This window comes from Thalassophryne amazonica, chromosome 9 (genome assembly GCF_902500255.1).
Source record: "Thalassophryne amazonica chromosome 9, fThaAma1.1, whole genome shotgun sequence".
Taxonomy (NCBI): Eukaryota; Metazoa; Chordata; class Actinopteri; order Batrachoidiformes; family Batrachoididae; genus Thalassophryne; species Thalassophryne amazonica.
In genome coordinates, this window is record NC_047111.1 from 83445529 (window position 1) to 83465495 (window position 19967).

At 43.7% G+C, this 19967-nt stretch overlaps 1 protein-coding gene across 2 annotated transcripts in view; it reads right to left on the reverse strand.

Annotated features, from left to right (window-relative positions):
• Nucleotides 1-1217: 1217 nt before the first annotated feature.
• Nucleotides 1218-19967, reverse strand: part of stk36 (serine/threonine kinase 36 (fused homolog, Drosophila)) — a 58044-nt gene continuing 39294 nt past the window's right edge. Inside the window, exons 13-20 of one of the 2 annotated variants that reach the window (XM_034178592.1) lie at nucleotides 10853-10916; nucleotides 10653-10760; nucleotides 10492-10572; nucleotides 10278-10389; nucleotides 10060-10186; nucleotides 9780-9960; nucleotides 5609-6511; nucleotides 1218-1396 (exon numbers count right to left, since the gene is read on the reverse strand). In XM_034178592.1, the coding sequence (XP_034034483.1) occupies nucleotides 1388-1396; nucleotides 5609-6511; nucleotides 9780-9960; nucleotides 10060-10186; nucleotides 10278-10389; nucleotides 10492-10572; nucleotides 10653-10760; nucleotides 10853-10916 (1585 nt within the window). In that variant the 3' untranslated portion in view covers nucleotides 1218-1387. Of the gene's footprint in view, nucleotides 1397-5498; nucleotides 6512-9779; nucleotides 9961-10059; nucleotides 10187-10277; nucleotides 10390-10491; nucleotides 10573-10652; nucleotides 10761-10852; nucleotides 10917-19967 lie in introns of those variants that run through there. The other variant, XM_034178591.1, reaches the window with a different exon arrangement.

Consider the following 19967-nt stretch of genomic DNA (forward strand, 5'->3'; position numbering starts at 1 on the left):
ATTTTAAATCTAATGCAAATTGTAACACGTTGCATTTTAACGTCATTTTATTCCTCCTTATATTTTCATTGTATGTCACTAGCTATTTTCCTTTTAGAAATAAAGTGTGAAAAGCTCACTCCGTCATTTTTCAGTTTATTAATATTTTTCCTATTTTTCTGGAGTTTTGCTGAAACGATTTTTTAATGCGGCTGCCTATGCGGCACCGAAATGGAAACGCTACTATTATTATTTTATTTACTTCGATCAAGTGTTCAGATCAGGCTACACTATAACTAAATTGTTATAATAATTTCAACCTGAGCGAACCTTTTTAACACCGAAACACCGGCAGTGTTTCAGCGCAAAGGCCCGACAGCTGAAGTAAAACATTTAAAATAAATGTGCACGGACAGGAAACCTGTCGGGAAGCGCGTAAGGAAATTTTACTAATCCATAATTTAATTTTGGAATTATCCTAAATACTATTTACAGTCGTTAGGCGTAAGAGCGCTGACATTCCGGTTGAAACGGGCAAAAAAAAAAAAACTTTAAAAAAAATGGCCGAAACTGCAATTTAAAACTCACAATAACAAAGAAATTAATTATGAGCAGAATTGTAAAATATCAAAATCAATCTCCTAGTGTTTTTTTCTTTTTTTTAACACTGGAGTCGGCCGTTTTGGCTTTAAAAAAAAGATTCTCTGATCAGTGAAGCTTTAATTTACTTGCTGCTGTCACACAGCTGTTCGATGGTCTGATCACAGTGGACATGCGAACACAAAGTCTAATTTTTAAGTTCTGTACACGTGCCATAATGAACGAGCAAAAAGCCCGAAGTTGCCATGTTTTTAGTATCTGCAAATATCGGACTAATTAACAATTTTTTAAAGAACATTTTAAGGGAATTACTGATACAGAAAAATGAGAACCTTAGATCATATATATATATATATATATATATATATATATATATATATATATATATATATATATATATATATATATATATATTTCATTGTGCTGCAGCCTTAATGTAGGTTAAATCAAGCAGCACTTGACACAGCAAAACAGGACAGACGCTTCCCAAATTTATTGAATTACTAGAATCGTTTGTCACAACACTTTTAAATGTAATTCACACTTCTGTTGAGAATTTTGCAATGAAATTTGGAAATTACACAGGTAAAGATACAGGCATTCAACTGTAAAAAAAAAAGATTAAAGCCTACAAGAAATGCTTGTGTTGAGGCACATCTGGTGAAAACTACAATAAAATAAATTCTGCAGCACTGAAGGTTCACAAAAGCAAAGTTGGCTCCGTAATTCTGAACTGGATGAAGCTCATGCTACAGATGAAAAGGGCCAAGAAGGTGGCCGAGAACCTGATGCCCCCTCTGGTTGTGTCTCAAAGAACCTGCATAAGAGAAATAATCAGGGTGTTACAGCAGAGTGGCCAGATGGAAGTCTGTCCAAGCCAAAAAGATGCCAAAAAAAAAAAAAATCCTCATGTGAGAAAGATACTGTGGTGTGATGAACCCAAGTTTAGGGTATCACCTCTGAAGGAAACCAGTCATTGCACATCGTGTCAAACTGTTCCCACTGTGTTGTGTCGTGGTTGTTTTTCAGCGGACTGGGCGATGAATTAAGGGTTGTGCGTATGTTGAACTATCATGATATTCTGAAAGAAAACATGCTTCAGAGCACTCTGGTCCTCACCCTGGGCTAAGTTTACCTTCCAACAGCCCCCAAAGAACAAGTGGGTAAATGACGACTCTGTGAATGTCCTCGAGTGGCCCAACAAGAGCCGGGACTCTAGCTCAATGAAAACATCTTTGGCCTGACTCTGATCAATCTGGCAGAGTCGGGAGAAGAGTGAAACAAAACTAAATCCAGACGTGTGAAGCCTGTCGCATCATCACACACAAACCAGTAAATTTGACAGGGACACACACACACACAGAAAGAAAATAAATCTGAATTTAAAAAAATCCTTTCTGTACTTTTATGTGACGATGTGCAACTTGTTTTAATTTTTCTTTTATGCAAAATCTAATACCTCCACCTTGGACATAGTGTTTTTCCCACCATCAGTTACTTAGTTAGTCTGCGAGATATCTCAAATGGACTCAGAGATTTCAACAAAATTTAGTGGCAAGGTAAAGCTGGTTCCCCAGAAGAACTGATTACATTTCAGTGTGGATGTGGATTGAGATGTTGGCTTTGGAATTTGATGCTGATCCTGTTTTTGATCTTTGATCCAATCTCCTTTAATTCTTGATCTTTGACCCATGCTTTTATTCCTGCCTCAGATCTTTGATCTTGAATCATTTTACCATGATCCTGCTTGTCTGCTTGTTAATAGATAGTATGTTACTCAATAATGAGTAAATAATGTAACTCATTGATTCATAGTAATTAAAGGACAAGTGATTTTAACACCTGGATAAATGTAACAATTTACATGAGGGTAAAATTCTACAACTACTTTATGTACCTGTAAATCAGAAACTTATAAATGTATGCGAACTACAAACTGTCCTCTGGACATCATCCCAACCAGACTGTTGAAAGACGTTTTTAACACTGTTGGTCCTTCCCTTTTGTTTTTAATCAACACTTCCCTAAGCTCGGGATGTGTGCCTGACGCTTTTAAACAGGCTGTAGTAGACATTACTTAAAAAAAAAAACACAGCTTGACCCGGCAATTTTATCTAATTTTAGACCTGCCTCTAATTTGTCTTTTATCTCAAAGGTTCTTGAGAAAGTTGTTTTTACACAATTGCAAAGATTTGTAGATTGTAATTCTGTTTTGGAAAAGTTTCAATCAGGGTTCAGATCAAGACACAGCAGAGTCTGCACTATTGAAAGTGCACAATGATGTCGCCCTGTCTGTTGATGGTAAATGCCCTGTTGCTTTGGTGCTGCTTGATCTAACAGCAGCGTTTGATACTGCTGATCATTCTGTTCTTTTATCCCGACTTAAAAATGTTGGTATTTGTGGTACAGTATTGAAATGGTTTGAATCATATTTATCAAACAGGAAATTTTCTGTTATGATCGGTGACCTGTCCTCCTCTGTTGCCCCTCTGTCATGTGGAGTGCCCCAGGGCTCTATTTTGGGTCCCATTTTATTTTCTCTTTACATGTTACCATTGGGGGCCATAATAACAAGACACAAACTTTCATTTCACTGTTACGCAGATGATCTGCAAATCTATCTGCCAGTGTCATCAAATCGAGTGGACAACATTAAACATCTCATGGACTGCATAGCCGATATAAAACGGTGGCTAAACCAGAATTTCCTCCATCTAAATGAGGAAAAAACCTACTGCATTTTGTTTGGCGACACCTCATTTGAAGACTTTGGGTTCTAATTTTAAATCTACAGTAAAAAACCTTGGTGTTATCTTGGACAGTTCCTTAAGATTTGAAAACCAGATTGCCAGTGTGGTTAGAGCGAGCTTTTATCAATTACGTCTTTTAACAAAGGTAAAACCTTTTTTAAACCATTCAGACCTTGAAAAAATAATTCACACGCTTATTAGTTCAAGGATCGACTACTGCAACGCACTTTATGTTGGAATCCCTCGGTCCTGTCTGAATCGCCTCCAGCTGGTACAAAACGCCGCTGCCCATTTTTTAACAAATGTACGTAGACGTCAGCACATCACCCCAGTCCTTTCTTCATTGCATTGGCTTCCAGTATCTTTTAGAGTTGATTTTAAAATTTTACTTTTTGTTTTTAAAGCCCTCAATGGCCTTGCCCCTTTGTACTTGTCCGAGCTCCTGAAGGTTCGGAGCTCGACCAGAGCCTTGAGGTCCTCAGATCAGCTCCTGCTGGACATCCCTCGAGTGAAATATAAACACTGGGGTGATCGGGCATTTTCAGTCGCAGGGCCCAGACTCTGGAACAAACTGCCCCCCGACATGTGCACCATCACTGACTTTGGCCTCTTTAAATCTAGGCTTAAAACTCATCTTTTCAGACTGGCTTTCAACATGCAGTAGCACAGTGACACTTTACCTGGATGTATTTTGCTCTTTTAGTTGTGTGCATTTATGTATTGTTTTAATTGTCTTATACATTTTAAATTGTTTTTGTTTTACTGTGAAGCACTTTGGTCACCTTCGGTGTTGTAAAGGGCTCTATAAATAAACGTTGATTGATTGATTAAAAATAATAGCAAATGAATACCTCAGGATAACTACATATGTAAACTAAGAACTGCAATTTAAGGCCCCATAAAAATAAAAAACAGTAAATAAAACAAAAAACAGTTTATCACCCCCGCCCGCATGCCGAAATTGGCCCGCATCAATTTATTTTTTATTTTTCACAAATTTCATTGACAGCAGTACAGCTGATGCAAGAACCGGCACATCCGCTAGGTAGCAAGTATGCTTTGGGTGAAGACGGCCGAAGTTTACAGAGCCTGGCCCGGTGTCACGGTCTGATCGGTCTCCCTGGCCTCACTGCGCATGTGTCATTTCAGAGCGTCTGTGTAAAACTGACTCTGAAATGACGCATGCGCAGTGAAGGCACGGGGACGGATCAAAAGGGGGTCCGATTAGACTGCGACACCAAAATTTGCCGTTTGTTGTCACTGACAACCACACAGTCAGTGGCTGTGTCTCACTCACACAGAGTATGCATGTTTATCACGCTACTACGTGCAGTACACTGACTGTATTCAACATGAAAACGAGATTTATTTTTAAAATTGCTGATATTTTCAGTTCCTCACTTGGTATGCAGGTGCTGTATGTGTCATTTTTCAGGTTTGAAGTGATGTTGTATGTACCTGTTTCTAAGAAAAGAAAAAAAAAAAACGGCCGACCTCATCACTTTTTTTCTGATATCAAGCATGATAAATTAATGTTTTTTTATGGGACGTAATCATGTTATTGACTGTTGCAAGTAACTAAGGAAATAACAGCAACACTGTAACCTGAGCAATGGTAAACTGTAACAGAGTAACTGTAATAAGTAGCTGTTATCGATGAGATAGAATAAAACCTCTGAATTAAGGATTAGTAATTAATCAAACACGAGGATCAAAGCTTTGTGTTCAAAATCAAAATCACCAATTTAGATCAAGGATGAAAATCAAAGGTCACTCATCAGTATTAAAGACAAGTGACAAGAAAAGATCAGAATAACAAGTCAACAATCAGGATCAAAGATCAGAATTAAACATCAGCAATCAGGACCTAACAATGTTGGAGAAGATGTTGAAAGAACAACCACCCCATAATGTCAACACAGATGTAAACAAGATGTGGACCATGTTTTGAATTAATTTGCTAAAGTATTTATAACCCTGTTGATGTTTCATCATCACAGACCAATGAGAAAACTTTCTATGCAGCAGTGAATTCTCTGTATACAGTGCAGTAGATGTGTAAATATAACATCAGTTGTTTTTCAAGGGCAAGTGCAGGTGCCACGCTTCACCACATCAATGCCACTATGGAACTGCCTTGAGTTCTGGATGGCAACCACCCAGTTTTTCTCCATAAACTAAATCTACCAGGTGATAACACCCCACTATTTAACCAGTGTTTAAAGACAGAAATGCACTCATTTAAACGTTATTGTCTTACTTCCTGTTAATTCTGTTACCTGTTGAATTGGGTCCTGCTGGCTGTATAAGCAGAGTGTTGCTTTGGCAGCTTGTCTCACTGCATTCTGGGAATCCATGCACGCAGCTCTGAGAAGTAGTCCAAATGTGTTCTCCTCCAACAGCACGGACACGGCACCATCAACACTGACCAGGTTTCCCAGAGCTGCGCAGCAGTGACGGCGGATGACAGCGTCAGGATCAGTCATCAGAGATGTCAGCATGGCTGCTGACCTCTTGACCTCCTCTGTCCACCTGCTCCACTCCTCTTCATCCACGCCCTGATCTGCTACTGAAGACAAGACTCCAAATGCCTCATTGTGTGCACACTCATGGTTATCCGTGTTGCTCTCACTGCCCTTTTCACTGGACCTACACATTTTAACTCCTTCCTCTGCAGTGTATCCCAACCAGTTTCCAACCGCCCTGCAAGCTTTTCGCCGTACAAACACACAGGAATCCTGCAGAGAGTTGATCAGCATTTTTAAAATGGCAGGCTGCATGATGCCCTCTGTGGTTTGTCCGAATGGATTTAAATTTCCCAGAAGTGTGCATGTGACAGCCCTGATCTGATCGTAGGTGTGAGTCAGCGCCTGCTGCAACACTGAAGCTTCTAGCTGAAGCTGAAGTGAACAACGGGCTACTTGGGACAACAGCATAAGCAGCTCCACGGCAGAGTCCCACAGCTCATCCTGCTGCAGCAGCTCAGGCAGAAGAGAGCGAGCTGTTCTGGTAAGTGGAGTGTGAAGTCTGGAAGGACTCAGCTGACTGCTGTCGACTGGTGAGAAAAAGTCATAAGCATTTTTTTTGAGGCAGGAGATGGTGCGTTCAGGATCACACAGGAGCAAATGGTTCAGAAGTGACAGCGGAAGGTCGAGTAGAAGAGCAGGAAGTGTTTGAATCACCTGGCATAAAGCAAGAAAAACAAAATGATCCAAATGACCCAACACAATGATCTCCCAAAGGTTCAGACACACGTGCCACAAAAAAGCTTGAGCTTTTACATTATACAATAATTTGAGGAACATTTGTTTGTGTTTGTTCCACTACTCCTCTGAGGTGCTTGCACACTGACCTCAAAATTGTCCTTAAGGGTTTTTTTTGGCAAAAGGCAAACTCACTGGGGTCAAAGGTCAAAATTATGATGGGCTCTGGAATTACCCAGGTTCAATGTCAATGTCAGACTTACTGAAGGCCAATCACTGGGGTCAAGGTCATTAGTGTCAATGGCCTAAGCTGAAATTTTTGCCACTCAGATTTGCACCAAACCTGCCACACATGTCAAGGTGCCTTCTGGAATTCCCCATGCAAGGTCAGTTTACCAAAGGTCAATCATTGAGGCCAATGTCATGTCTACCAGTCTGTTTGACGGACTACTCCTCCCAGGTCCTTCTGATGATTTCGACCAAACATACAGTAGTAAGTTAATGAGGGATGGCCCCAGAACTGCCCTTAATTGCTAACATGCACAGTTTTAAGTATTTTCGCAGGTTATCAAATTGAGCATTCTAAACACAGAAGAAGTTAATGAAAATCTTGTGTTAAATTTTTGATACCAATATACATTTACCACAAGATATGTCACATGTGTAATCAGAATATTGCAGTGTTACCCGAGGCCAAGACCTTGTATCTGGGTGTTTATCTGAATTTGTGCTTTGTGCTGAGTATTTGTAATTTTGAAAAGTCAGGGCCAATAAATTTACAGTGAGAATTCTTGAGATGTACGTATAGTTTGGTAAAGACTGAAGAAATCATTATTCATGAGTTGACTTAGTTCAAGAAGTTGACAAAATTTTGCACTGAGAGTTCACGTTGTTCTTGTCTTGTTCATATGACCATATCTGTGTATGGCTTAGACAACCATTTCTTTGTACAAAGCACCAATGGCTATCTATCAAAAACAGAAAGTGAGATATATCAGTACAAATACAATTTCTAATTAATTTGCAGTCTTTGGTTTCATAGATATATGTCATTACCTTGGTAAGATGACACAAAATGTATACTAGCTTTATCAGTTTTAAGAGAAAAATTATCCTTGCACAATACTAGTTACATATAATAGGAGACTGTGAATGTAAACTTCTGCTTTTACATTTTTGAGTTCGTAAACTTTGCATATTATGGTATGAGTGGAGAAAATACCTGTTTGTAATAAATGTATATTGGTATAAAAAATGTAACAAGTTTTTCCATCAGCATTTAGAACGCTCGATTTGATAACCTCATGGAATGTGAAGATATTAAAATTGTGCATGTTAGCAATTAACTTTATGCTAACAATATGTTCTATCAATTGATGTGGTCACAAACTAAATTTTATCATTTCAGATGATAAAATGTCCTGTTAAGCACAAAAGGTATGTGAAAAATTGTAAAATTTGAGAATGACCTTGACCTTTATCAATGACTTTGACCTCTAATCACCAACATAACTGTATAAATTAATTCTGCATAGTGGAAAAAATAGGAAAGGACATCTTATTTGATGAAATAAGCAGAAAATTGACTGATTTATGAAAAATTTCAAATTTCCTGCTCACCCAGATTTGAAAATGCTCACCTATAGGATTCAAAAAGTGTCAATTACAGAAATATGCCACAGAACAAACAGAGGTTTTTGAAGGTCACTGGCACCCTGTATGAGGAATCACACTCACTTTTTCTATCTACCCGTCGAGAATTGAGAACGGATATGTCAAAGTTGGCTATTTTTACTAGAAACTTCATATTTGGTGGGTACATGCCTTGGAGGAGTACTTCGCATAGGTTCGAAGGCCAGTGACCTTGACCTACTTTTGAAGGTCACCAGTGGTCACAACTGTCAAATCCTTCACCGCAATGTAGCTCGGCACCTATTGCTTGCAGAAACTTTATATTTGGTGGGTACATGCCTTGGAGGAGTACTTTGCACGGATGACCTACATTTGAAGGTCACCAGTGGTCACAACTGTCAAAGCCTTTGCCACAATGCAGCTCAGCACCTTTTGCTCTTAGAAACTTCATACTCGGTGGCTACATGCCTTGGAGGAGTACTTCGCAAGGGGTCGAAGGACAGTGACCTTGACCTCCATTTCAAGGTCACCAGTGGTTGCATTTGTTTTGAAGGCTGGCAACCGTGACTGACTTTTTATGGTCACTGTTTGTCACATCCTCTAAATAAATATTATGCCAATTTCCAATTTTTTCATTTTATATCCCAGTTTACATCAAACACATAAGGCTTCAACTAAATACTCACCCCATACAAGTACATATTACTGCACTTTGCATGGAAAATAATACTGCGCGTGGGGCATTTCGTGATAAAAAATGACATATTTACAAATACACATTTGTAAAAAATAAACCAACCAATCAGTGACTGAGAGGAGACTCAAACCTTCAGAATTAGCGCATTACTTTAAAAGATATGTGCAATATTTTCACTTTGTAAAAATGACAGAGTAGCCGTTAATGTCTATAACCTGTCTTGAAATTTATTTTGTTTATAAGTGAAACCATGAGTGAAAAGTGCCTTGGTTTTCATGTCTCTTGCCACATGTCTGTGTCGTTGCATGTGGAAAGTAAACAACACTTCCTTACAGCAGCGGCCAGGGTGCATAAAGACAGAAGCTCTGGCTCGTTGTTTGTTTTGGGTTTGTGATCACCTTTGACTTTACTCAGAAGCCTCGGTGGTGCTTAAACTCAAAAGTGGCTTATCAGTAGTCGACAGTGTACCGAGTCAATACTAAAGGTTAGTGGTTAGCTGTAACTTCCACAAAATGTTTTAGCAGTTTATCAGTTTAACACTATAAAAGCTAACTTTTCAGTTAGCAGATTAGCGGTTATTGAAGCTAACTTTTTGGTTAGCTGTGCCCACCACTGTATGTATGCGCATCACTTGTGTTGCTCGTTTTTAGTTCCGTCTTGGTTTGGTTTCTGCTCTATATCACTTGATATGTACCAGATTCAGGACTATGCACGTGCTGCACTTCACTGCACTCACCAGTCAATGGAACCATCCTTGGTCCTAGATGACAAATCAAGCCAACCATAAACACAGACACACACTTGATGTGAAATAATAAAACAATACCAGAGCAACTGAGTATTAAAGGCAAAGTAGCTGCTCGATTTGAGTCAAATGTAAGCATGATCATGTGTTGCATCACAAAGGGAGATTCTGACCTGCAGGAGTCCAGCAACAATGTCACAGCTGTCATACAGCTGGAGAATCCCGAACATGGTGTGTGAAGGAAGGTCCAAAGCAAACGGAAAACACAACAAATGGCAACTCGACACTGTCAAACTGGTGCGACTCAAATCCACGTTAAATGGCCTCGGACTTGTTTCAGCAAACAAATGAAGACTGTGGGTATATAACAAGTAAAGAAACTGTGTCATGACTAACAGATAAATCAGTATGTGGATAATGAAAACCGATGTTTCATAAATCCTGAACACCAACCAATCAGTGCAAAGTAGTTGCCCAAGCATGTATACAAATAGAGATTCACTTTCAGAGAAAAAGGGAAGGCACGTCTGTAGATCCTTGGTGAAGATGAGCAAGACGACATCGAGAAAGACACACAGCCCTAATGTTAAAAAAGGATATGAAAACACTGTTTTGCATGGTACTGAAGTAGTGCCTCCATAAAATAAAGTTGTTTTAAAAAACATATTTACCATTTTCTGAACAGAAGTCTTTGTCTGCTGTTGTCCTCTGTATTAATGAACCAATTTTTTTCCCTAAGTCCATCAACAATTCTAGACTGAAAGATTCAGAGCTATCCTCGTGCTGTTGAAAATAAAAAGAAGAATAAGAAAAAACAAAACAGGAAATGCTTAAATCCACACAAATGTTGAATCATATTTTACATGGTTTGAGTAACTGCCCAACCTTAGAGAGCACATGAAGAACCAAAGTTAGGAGGCCATCACAAAGTCCCCAACCAGGAGGAAGTGAAAGTTGTGGCTGAGACTGCAGGAGATCCAATAATGGTGCATCATTATAAACAATTACTGAGAAATATAGAAAACACTGATTACAAAAATAAGTACCTCGTGTGAATCCAGCAGGTTTTTCAGCAAAGAGCTAAGATTCACCATATCAACTTCTACAACAACCACGTGGTGTGTGAACATCGATAAAACGGAGGCAGCAAAAGGCTTCGAGGATAAAACAAATTTAACAGAGAGAAAAAACTAATCAGAAGAGTGTGAAACAACAAAACGGTCAGCTACTATACGAAAATACTTACTGCCAACGGACGGAGATCTGGTTGACCAAGAATGACCACAAAGGGTTTAGTCAATTCCTCCAGCCTGCAGTAAGACATCAAATGTTGAGCTCCTAGTTTTTTTTTTTTTTTTTGGTCAAAAACCTAAATCCATGACAACCATCTGTGCTTTATATGTTAAACTATAATCAAAATTTGAAAAATATTTATAATCCTGGCCAAAGTCTCACATCTACCCACGTAATATATTCCAAAACAGATTTTAACCAAGGTTCTTGTCCTTGGGAGTGGGAGCGCTTTCAATAAGTTATCCTGTGTACAAACCAACATGTGTATAGGAAACAAAGAAAACATCTGCATTTGCACAGTTCACTGTGCTGACTGAGATATTTACCACTGTTGATGAACAGAGGATGACACAAGTATTCAGATTAGTCCTATCTGTGTGTTTTCTCATGCAAAACATGTCACAAAAAGTATGATCTTGATAATACGTAATGGAGAGATGTATTTGTGTCAGTAAAGACAAATAAAGTGTGCTACATGCTCCATAGTGTCCCACAATTTCTATCATGTTGTGATTTATTTACTTTGCAGTAAACCTACATTGGAAATCCATGTAAAGTGCATCCAAGCTAAATGAGAAAATAGTTCAAACTGTAACAGCACTTCTCCATCATTTAGAAGAGGTAATAACAGATGGAGGAGTACTGTTAGCAGAGAGTGTCTCAGACTGAACGGTCCCCCCTAAAAACTGGTCCGCCCTGCCTTCACCGCGCATGCGTCATTTGGGACCACAGCAGCTCAACTGAGACTGAATCTCTACACCCAAAGCGATCAAAGGGAATAATGTGATTATTAACCATCATATGACAAGGTAAAACCTCTTAAATCATTCTGAAGTCAGTTTAAAACAGAAACAAGGCCGTTTTAAGCAGAAACGAGGTGATAATTGGCGAGTCACTACTAACACACAGAAATGATGCAGTGAAGGCAGGGTGGTCCGATTTTTAGGGGGGACCATTGGGACGACGACACGGGCCCCAGCCATTTTTGTGCCCTAAGTGAGATTATGGTTTGGTGCTCCCCACCCCTCCGGGCGCACACACCACCCCATGCTTTAATGGACAACAGCAATATGACGGACCTTTAAGGTTTAATTGCTGATTAAACACATCAACGCACAAACAAACACACTAAAATAACATAAATAACAGCACATTTAAAAAAAAATGAAATAACATAAAAAAGTTCTGATAGCAACCATAATATAAATAAAAAAAGTGTTATGGTCAAACAATACAAAACATTGCAACATAATATAAAAATGGAACAGAAAAGTTGTAGTGTGGGTTTAATTCAATTGGTCCCAGTGACAGCAAATATTTTTTTCCATGAATGGAAAACATGAATGAAAATGGTGCGATGGTCAGTGAATACTGTAATACCCCTCGCTGCAGGGAGTCAGCCAAGGACCATGGTTCTCTTCCAGAGCTTTTATTTTTTAACACACCAAAGACAACAGAGTTGCTGTTGCAGCCACAACTCACGCTGACGACACCTTCTTCTTTCTCTTTTTCTCTTCCTGCTCACCACACCCTCACTCCCCCTCCCAACTTGAGAACAGTTAACCCTTGCGTGACAACGTGAACATTAGAACTATGATCATTACACTGCCCCCCCCTTTATGAAGCCCCTCGCCCTCGAGGGGTCAACAAATAATCCCCAAACCGTGGAGGTCTCCGTCTCTGTCTTTGTGGCCTGCGTGGGGCTGGCCCACGCTCATTCCCAGATGGCAGCAGAGACATAGTGGATGTCACTGGAAATGGGACTGGGGAATCTGGTCCTGCTGAGCGTTCTGGGCTACAGAGTGGGGCAGAACTTTGTTCAAATGAAGGGTGAGCCCCTCCCCTATAGGGTGCCAATCTATCCTGGTGGAGGGCTACTTTCCTGCCCTTTGGGGGCACCTGAACCCTATAAACCACCTCCCCGACACGCTCTAGCACCCTGCATGGGCCAACCCAGTGACTGTCCAGTTTTGGACAACGCCCCTTCTTACGTTTGGGCGAATAGACCCAAACCAGTTCACTGGCCGTAAAACTTCTGCCCTTGCTCCTCAAATCGTAATTCCTCTTTTGTCTCATGCCAGCCTTCTCCAGCTGGTCCCTGGCAAACGTGTGGGCTATCTCGAGACAATCTTGCAGCTTTCTTGCATACTCCGGCCCTGGTGGGTCCTGTGTTGTGTCTGGTGGCCGCCCAAAAACCAGCTCAGCTGGTGTCCGGATTTCCCTAGCCAGCATCAGCATGGCAGGGGTGCAATTTGTAGAGCTCTGGACAGCAGAGCAGTAGGCCATCAAAACCAGGGGAATGTGTCTGTCCCAGTCGCGCTGGTGGGTGGCAGTAAGGATTGCTAGCTGCTGCTGCATTGTGCGGTTAAAACGCTCCACTAACCCGTCACTCTGTGGATGTAATGGTGTGGTGCGTGTTTTCTGCACATTCAACCGGTCACACAAAGCTGTGAAAACCTTGGACTCGAAGTTCCGGCCCTGGTCACTGTGGATTATGTCAGGTGTTCCAAACCGGCTGAACATGCCCTCCAACAGGGCGTCATTTATATTTTGTAAAGTAGTCCATCGCACAGAGCACATACTTATTTCCTCTGTCAGACACTGGAAAGGGGCCCATGATGTCCACCGCTACCCTCTCCATGGGCTCCCCAACTGCTTGCTGCTGTAGAGGGGCCCGGGACTGATCAAGGGGTCCTTTATAGGCTGCACAATCATCGCAGTGCCGACAGAAATCCTCAACATCACGGCGATGCTGACCCCAGTAGAACCCCTGGCGCAGCCGACGGAGGGTCTTAGTACTCCCGAAGTGTCCTGAGCCTGTACCCCCATGGCACGCCTTCAGCACTATCTGTCTAAGGGTTCTGGGGACCACTACCTGCCATCTCTCGTCCCCTGTGGCAGGCTCCTTCCATGCTCGCTGGAGTACCCCATCTAGCATGCGTAACATGCTAAACTTACTCCACAGGCCCTTAACAGTCCCCGACAGGCCCATCACCCCCTCCCAGGATGGTCTGACCCCGCTTTGGACCCACTGCCGCACACATTTCAACTCTTTGTCGTTTTCCTGCTGAGAGGTCCAATCCGCAGCCCCAACAACCTCTAGAGAGCAGCATGTTTGTTCAGCAGCCAACCCCACCCCCCTGAGTTCCATTTCCCTGGCTTCCCTGCGGTCGCAGTAGCTGCAACCGTCCACTTCACATGGACGCCGGGACAGGGCTGTTGTGAAAGTGTAGGAACACGGACCCACAACAGGGGGCGACAATGAACGGACAATGGAGGACTCAAATAACATTGTTTTTACTGTTGTGGAAAAAGGGCACAACAAATACAACTGATAACAATAGAGAGATTTAGTCTAATTCAAAGGTGTCGTGTGGGCAGGCTCGACGATAGGAGATGTCTGTCCAAGTCGAACCGGAACCAACCCGATCTCCTCCGCCACCGGACCCCGGGGATACTGGAGCCGCCAAGTCCCGAATTCCCAGGTGGCCACTGCCTCCGCTCGCCGGATCCGGTACTGCTGGCAGGAAACAGAAACAGTCAGGTGTGGATGCGGCTGCACCCAACAACACGGAGGGTGGAGAGTCCACCTCCACCTCTCGTCAACAACTGGTATGTGCAGGAGTATGAGTACTTATCAAAAGGTTGATGAAAAGTCCAACTCAGTCTCCAGCTGCAAGTACTCACTGACTACTGTCAAAACACAAAGCAACAATGTTCACTGTCTGAAAGACAACACAACGGCTGAGTACGTTACCTCTTTAGGTATGGCGATATCTTGGCAAATGAGGTGGAGATGCCGTCCTGCTGATATACCTCCGTCTTGATTGGGATCAGCTGTCTCCCGTGATGGATGACAGCTGTCGTCCTGGCTGCTCCTGTGAGGCGGGAGCGCCCTCTGATGTCTGGAGCCCGCACTCCAGGCAGGGCGCCCTCTGGTGGTGGTGGGCCAGCAGTACCTCCTCTTCAGTGGCCCACACAACAGGACCCCCCCCTCAACGGGCGCCTCCTGGCGCACGACCGGGCTTGTCAGGGTGGCGACGGTAGAAGTCAACCAGGAGGGCCGGGTCCAGGATGAAGCCCTTCTTCACCCAGGAGCGTTCTTCGGGGCCGTACCCTTCCCAGTCCACCAGATACTGAAAGCCCCGGCCCATTCGTCGAACGTCGAGGAGCTGGCGTACGGTCCAGGCCGGCTCTCCGTCGATGATCCGGGCAGGAGGCGGCGCCGGACCCGGAGTGCAGAGGGGTGAGGTGTGATGGGGTTTAATCCTGGAGACGAGAAATACCGGATGAATCCGCAGTGAGGCCGGAAGCTGGAGCCTCACTGCGGCGGGATTGATGACCTTGAGTATTTTGTAGGGGCCGATGTATCGTTCTTGCAGTTTCGGGGAGTCCACTTGTAGGGGAATGTCCTTGGTGGACAACCATACCTCCTGCCCAGGATGATACGTGGGAGCCGGGGCCCGCCGCCGGTCTGCATGGTTCTTCGCCCTCGTCCGGGCCTTTAACAAAGCAGAACGGGCGGCACGCCACACCCGACGGCACTTCCGTAGGTGGGCCTGGACCGAGGGCACACCGACCTCCCCCTCAACCACCGGAAACAACGGGGGTTGATACCTCAAGCATACCTCAAAGGGGGAGAGGCCGGTGGCGGACGACACTTGGCTGTTGTGGGCGTACTCGAGCCAGGCCAGGTGGGTACTCCAGGCCGTCGGGTGCGCGGCTGTCACACAGCGTAGGGTTTGCTCCATCTCCTGGTTGGCCCGTTCTGCTTGTCCGTTGGTCTGGGGGTGGTACCCGGACGAGAGACTGACCGTGGCCCCCAGTTCCCGGCAAAAGCTCCTCCAAACATGCGAGGAGAACTGGGGACCGCGATCGGAGACGATGTCTGATGGTATCCCATGCAGACGGACGACGTGGAGGACTAGGAGGTCCGCTGTCTCCTGGGCCGTTGGCAGCTTCGGGAGGGCCACGAAGTGGGCCGCCTTGGAGAATCGGTCCACTATCGTGAGGACGACGGTGTTTCCCTGGGACGGCGGGAGACCCGTGACGAAATCCAGGCCGATGTGAGACCAGGGGCGATGAGGCACGGGCAGCGGCTGTAGCAATCCCGGTGTCTTGCGGTGGTCTGCCTTGCCCCTGGCGCAGGTGGTACAGGCCTGGATGTAACCCCGGACGTCGGCCTCCAGGGACGCCCAGCAGAAGCGCTGCCAGATGACTGCCACGGTTCTTCGCACCCCAGGATGACAGGAGAGCTTAGAACCGTGACAGAAGTCCAAAACTGCAGCCCTGGCTTCTGGTGGGACGTAAAGTTTGTTCTTCGGTCCGGTTCCGGGGTCCGGGTCTCGTGTCAGGGCCTCCCGGACGGTCTTCTCTACGTCCCAGGTGAGGGCGGCCACGATAGCGGACTCCGGGATGATGGGTTCCGGGGGATCCGACGGCTCCGTTTTGACCTCATCTTCATGTACCCGGGACAAAGCATCCGATCTTTGGTTTTTGGTCCCGGGACGGTAGGTGATCCGGAAGTCAAAACGGCCGAAGAACAGTGACCAGCGGGCTTGCCTGGGGTTCAGCCGCTTGGCGGTCCTGATATACTCCAGGTTCCGGTGGTCAGTGAAGACCGTGAACGGCACGGACGTTCCCTCCAACAGATGTCTCCACTCCTCAAGAGCCTCTTTCACCGCAAGGAGCTCTCGATTGCCGATGTCATAGTTCCGTTCGGCTGGGGTCAACCTGCGGGAAAAATAGGCACACGGGTGAAGGACCTTATCGGTCTTCCCGCTCTGGGACAGCACGGCTCCTATCCCTGAGTCCGAGGCGTCCACCTCAACCACCAACTGGCGACTAGGATTGGGCTGCACCAGAACAGGTGCAGACGAGAAGCGCCGTTTCAACTCCTTAAATGCGACATCGCACCGATCCGACCAGGTGAAGGGGACTTTTGGTGAGGTCAGGGCTGTCAGGGGGCTAACTACCTGACTGTAGCCCTTAATGAACCTCCTGTAGAAATTAGCAAAGCCTAGGAACTGTTGCAATTTCCTCGGCTTGTGGGTTGGGACCAGTCTCTCACCGCCGCAACCTTGGCCGGATCAGGAGCGACGGAGTTGGAGGAGATGATAACCCCAGGAAGGACAAGACGTGCGGTGGAACTCACACTTCTCGCCCTTCACAACAGCCGGTTCTCCAACAACCGCTGCAGAACCTGACGTACATGCTGACATGAGTCTCAGGATCCGGAGAAAAGATGAGTATATCGTCTAGATATACGAAGACGAACCGGTGCAGGAAGTCCCGCAAGACGTCGTTAACCAAGGCTTGGAACGTCGCGGGGGCGTTTGTGAGGCCGAACGGCATGACCAGGTACTCAAAGTGACCTAAGGGGGTGTTAAATGCCGTTTTCCACTCGTCTCCCTTCTGGATCCGAACCAGGTGATACGCATTTCTAAGATCAAGCTTGGTAAAAATTTTGGCTCCATGCAGGGGCGTGAACACCGAATCCAACAGGGGCAACGGGTATCGGTTGCGAACCGTGATTTCGTTCAGCCCCCTATAATCAATGCATGGACGAAGTCCGCCGTCTTTTTTACCCACAAAAAAGAAACCTTTATTGGATGGATTCTTATTGGATTTAATCAGAGCTTTCATCTGTTCATGAACAGGAAGGATTTATCAATGTGGCTTTCGGAGAAAAAGCTGCGTTCCCCAGCCCCACACGTGCCTGTTTTTCACAGGCTGTGGTTGCAACGTGCACACGCCGTTGGAAAAGTGCCGAAACTGGCAAGACATACACACACAAACATTATTTCACCAGTTTCGAAATAAAAAATTGGACTTGTCCGAAATGGGCAAGGTTATAAACGATCTGTGCTATCCAATCACATTTTTTACTTGTCCCAGACAAACAGACAAGTGTTAATTTATTTTTGGAGTACTTGCAGCAATGCCCCTTCAGCAGGTGGTGCCCTAGGAGACCATCTATATGGCCTATGCCATCCTAAGATCTGGCTCTGGCTTTTAGAGTAACAACAGACTCCGTGGTATAACTCACAAACTCGCAGCTTAAAGCAGGTAACCCGTAAGTTGGAGAGGAAATGGCGTCTCACTAATTTAGAAGATCTTCACTTAGCCTGGAAAAAGAGTCTGTTGCTCTATAAAAAAGCCCTCCATAAAGCTAGGACATCTTACTACTCATCACTAATTGAGGAAAATAAGAACAACCCCAGGTTTCTTTTCAGCATTGTAGCCAGGCTGACAAAGAGTCAGAGCTCTATTGAGCTGAGTATTCCTTTAACTTTAACTAGTAATGACTTCATGACTTTCTATGCTAATAAAATTTTAACTATTAGAGAAAAAATTACTCATAACCATCCCAAAGACGTATCGTTATCTTTGGCTGCTTTCAGTGATGCCGGTATTTGGTTAGACTCTTTCTCTCAGATTGTTCTGTCTGAGTTATTTTCATTAGTTACTTCATCCAAACCATCAACATGTCTATTAGACCCCATTCCTACCAGGCTGCTCAAGGAAGCCCTACCATTATTTAATGCTTCGATGTTAAATATGATCAATCTATCTCTATTAGTTGGCTATGTACCACAGGCTTTTAAGGTGGCAGTAATTAAACCATTACTTAAAAAGCCATCACTTGACCCAGCTATCTTAGCTAATTATAGGCCAATCTCCAGCCTTCCTTTTCTCTCAAAAATTCTTGAAAGGGTAGTTGTAAAACAGCTAACTGATCATCTGCAGAAGAATGGTCTATTTGAAGAGTTTCAGTCAGGTTTTAGAATTCATCATAGTACAGAAACAGCATTAGTGAAGGTTACAAATGATCTTCTTATGGCCTCAGACAGTGGACTCATCTCTGTGCTTGTTCTGTTAGACCTCAGTGCTGCTTTTGATACTGTTGACCATAAAATTTTATTACAGAGATTAGAGCATGCCATAGGTATTAAAGGCACTGCGCTGCGGTGGTTTGAATCATATTTATCTAATATATTACAATTCGTTCATGTAAATGGGGAATCTTCTTCACAGACTAAGGTTAATTATGGAGTTCCACAAGGTTCTGTGCTAGGACCAATTTTATTCACTTTATACATGCTTCCCTTAGGCAGTATTATTAGATGGCATTGCTTAAATTTTCATTGTTACGCAGATGATACCCAGCTTTATCTATCCATGAAGCCAGAGGACACACACCAATTAGCTAAACTGCAGGATTGTCTTACAGACATAAAGACATGGATGACCTCTAATTTCCTGCTTTTAAACTCAGATAAAACTGAAGTTATTTTATTTGGCCCCACAAATCTTAGAAACATGGTGTCTAACCAGATCCTTACTCTGGATGGCATTACCCTGACCTCTAGTAATACTGTGAGAAATCTTGGAGTCATTTTTGATCAGGATATGTCATTCAAAGCGCATATCAAACAAATATGTAGGACTGCTTTTTTGCATTTACGCAATATCTCTAAAATTAGAAAGGTCTTGTCTCAGAGTGATGCTGAAAAACTAATTCATGCATTTATTTCCTCTAAGCTGGACTATTGTAATTCATTATTATCAGGTTGTCCTAAAAGTTCCCTGAAAAGCCTTCAGTTAATTCAAAATGCTGCAGCTAGAGTACTAACGGGGACTAGAAGGAGAGAGCATATCTCACCCATATTGGCCTCTCTTCATTGGCTTCCTGTTAATTCTAGAATAGAATTTAAAATTATTCTTCTTACTTATAAGGTTTTGAATAATCAGGTCCCATCTTATCTTAGGGACCTCATAGTACCATATCACCCCAATAGAGCGCTTCGCTCTCAGACTGCAGGCTTACTTGTAGTTCCTAGGGTTTGTAAGAGTAGAATGGGAGGCAGAGCCTTCAGCTTTCAGGCTCCTCTCCTGTGGAACCAGCTCCCAATTCAGATCAGGGAGACAGACACCCTCTCTACTTTTAAGATTAGGCTTAAAACTTTCCTTTTGCTAAAGCTTATAGTTAGGGCTGGATCAGGTGACCCTGAACCATCCCTTAGTTATGCTGCTATAGACGTAGACTGCTGGGGGGTTCCCATGAT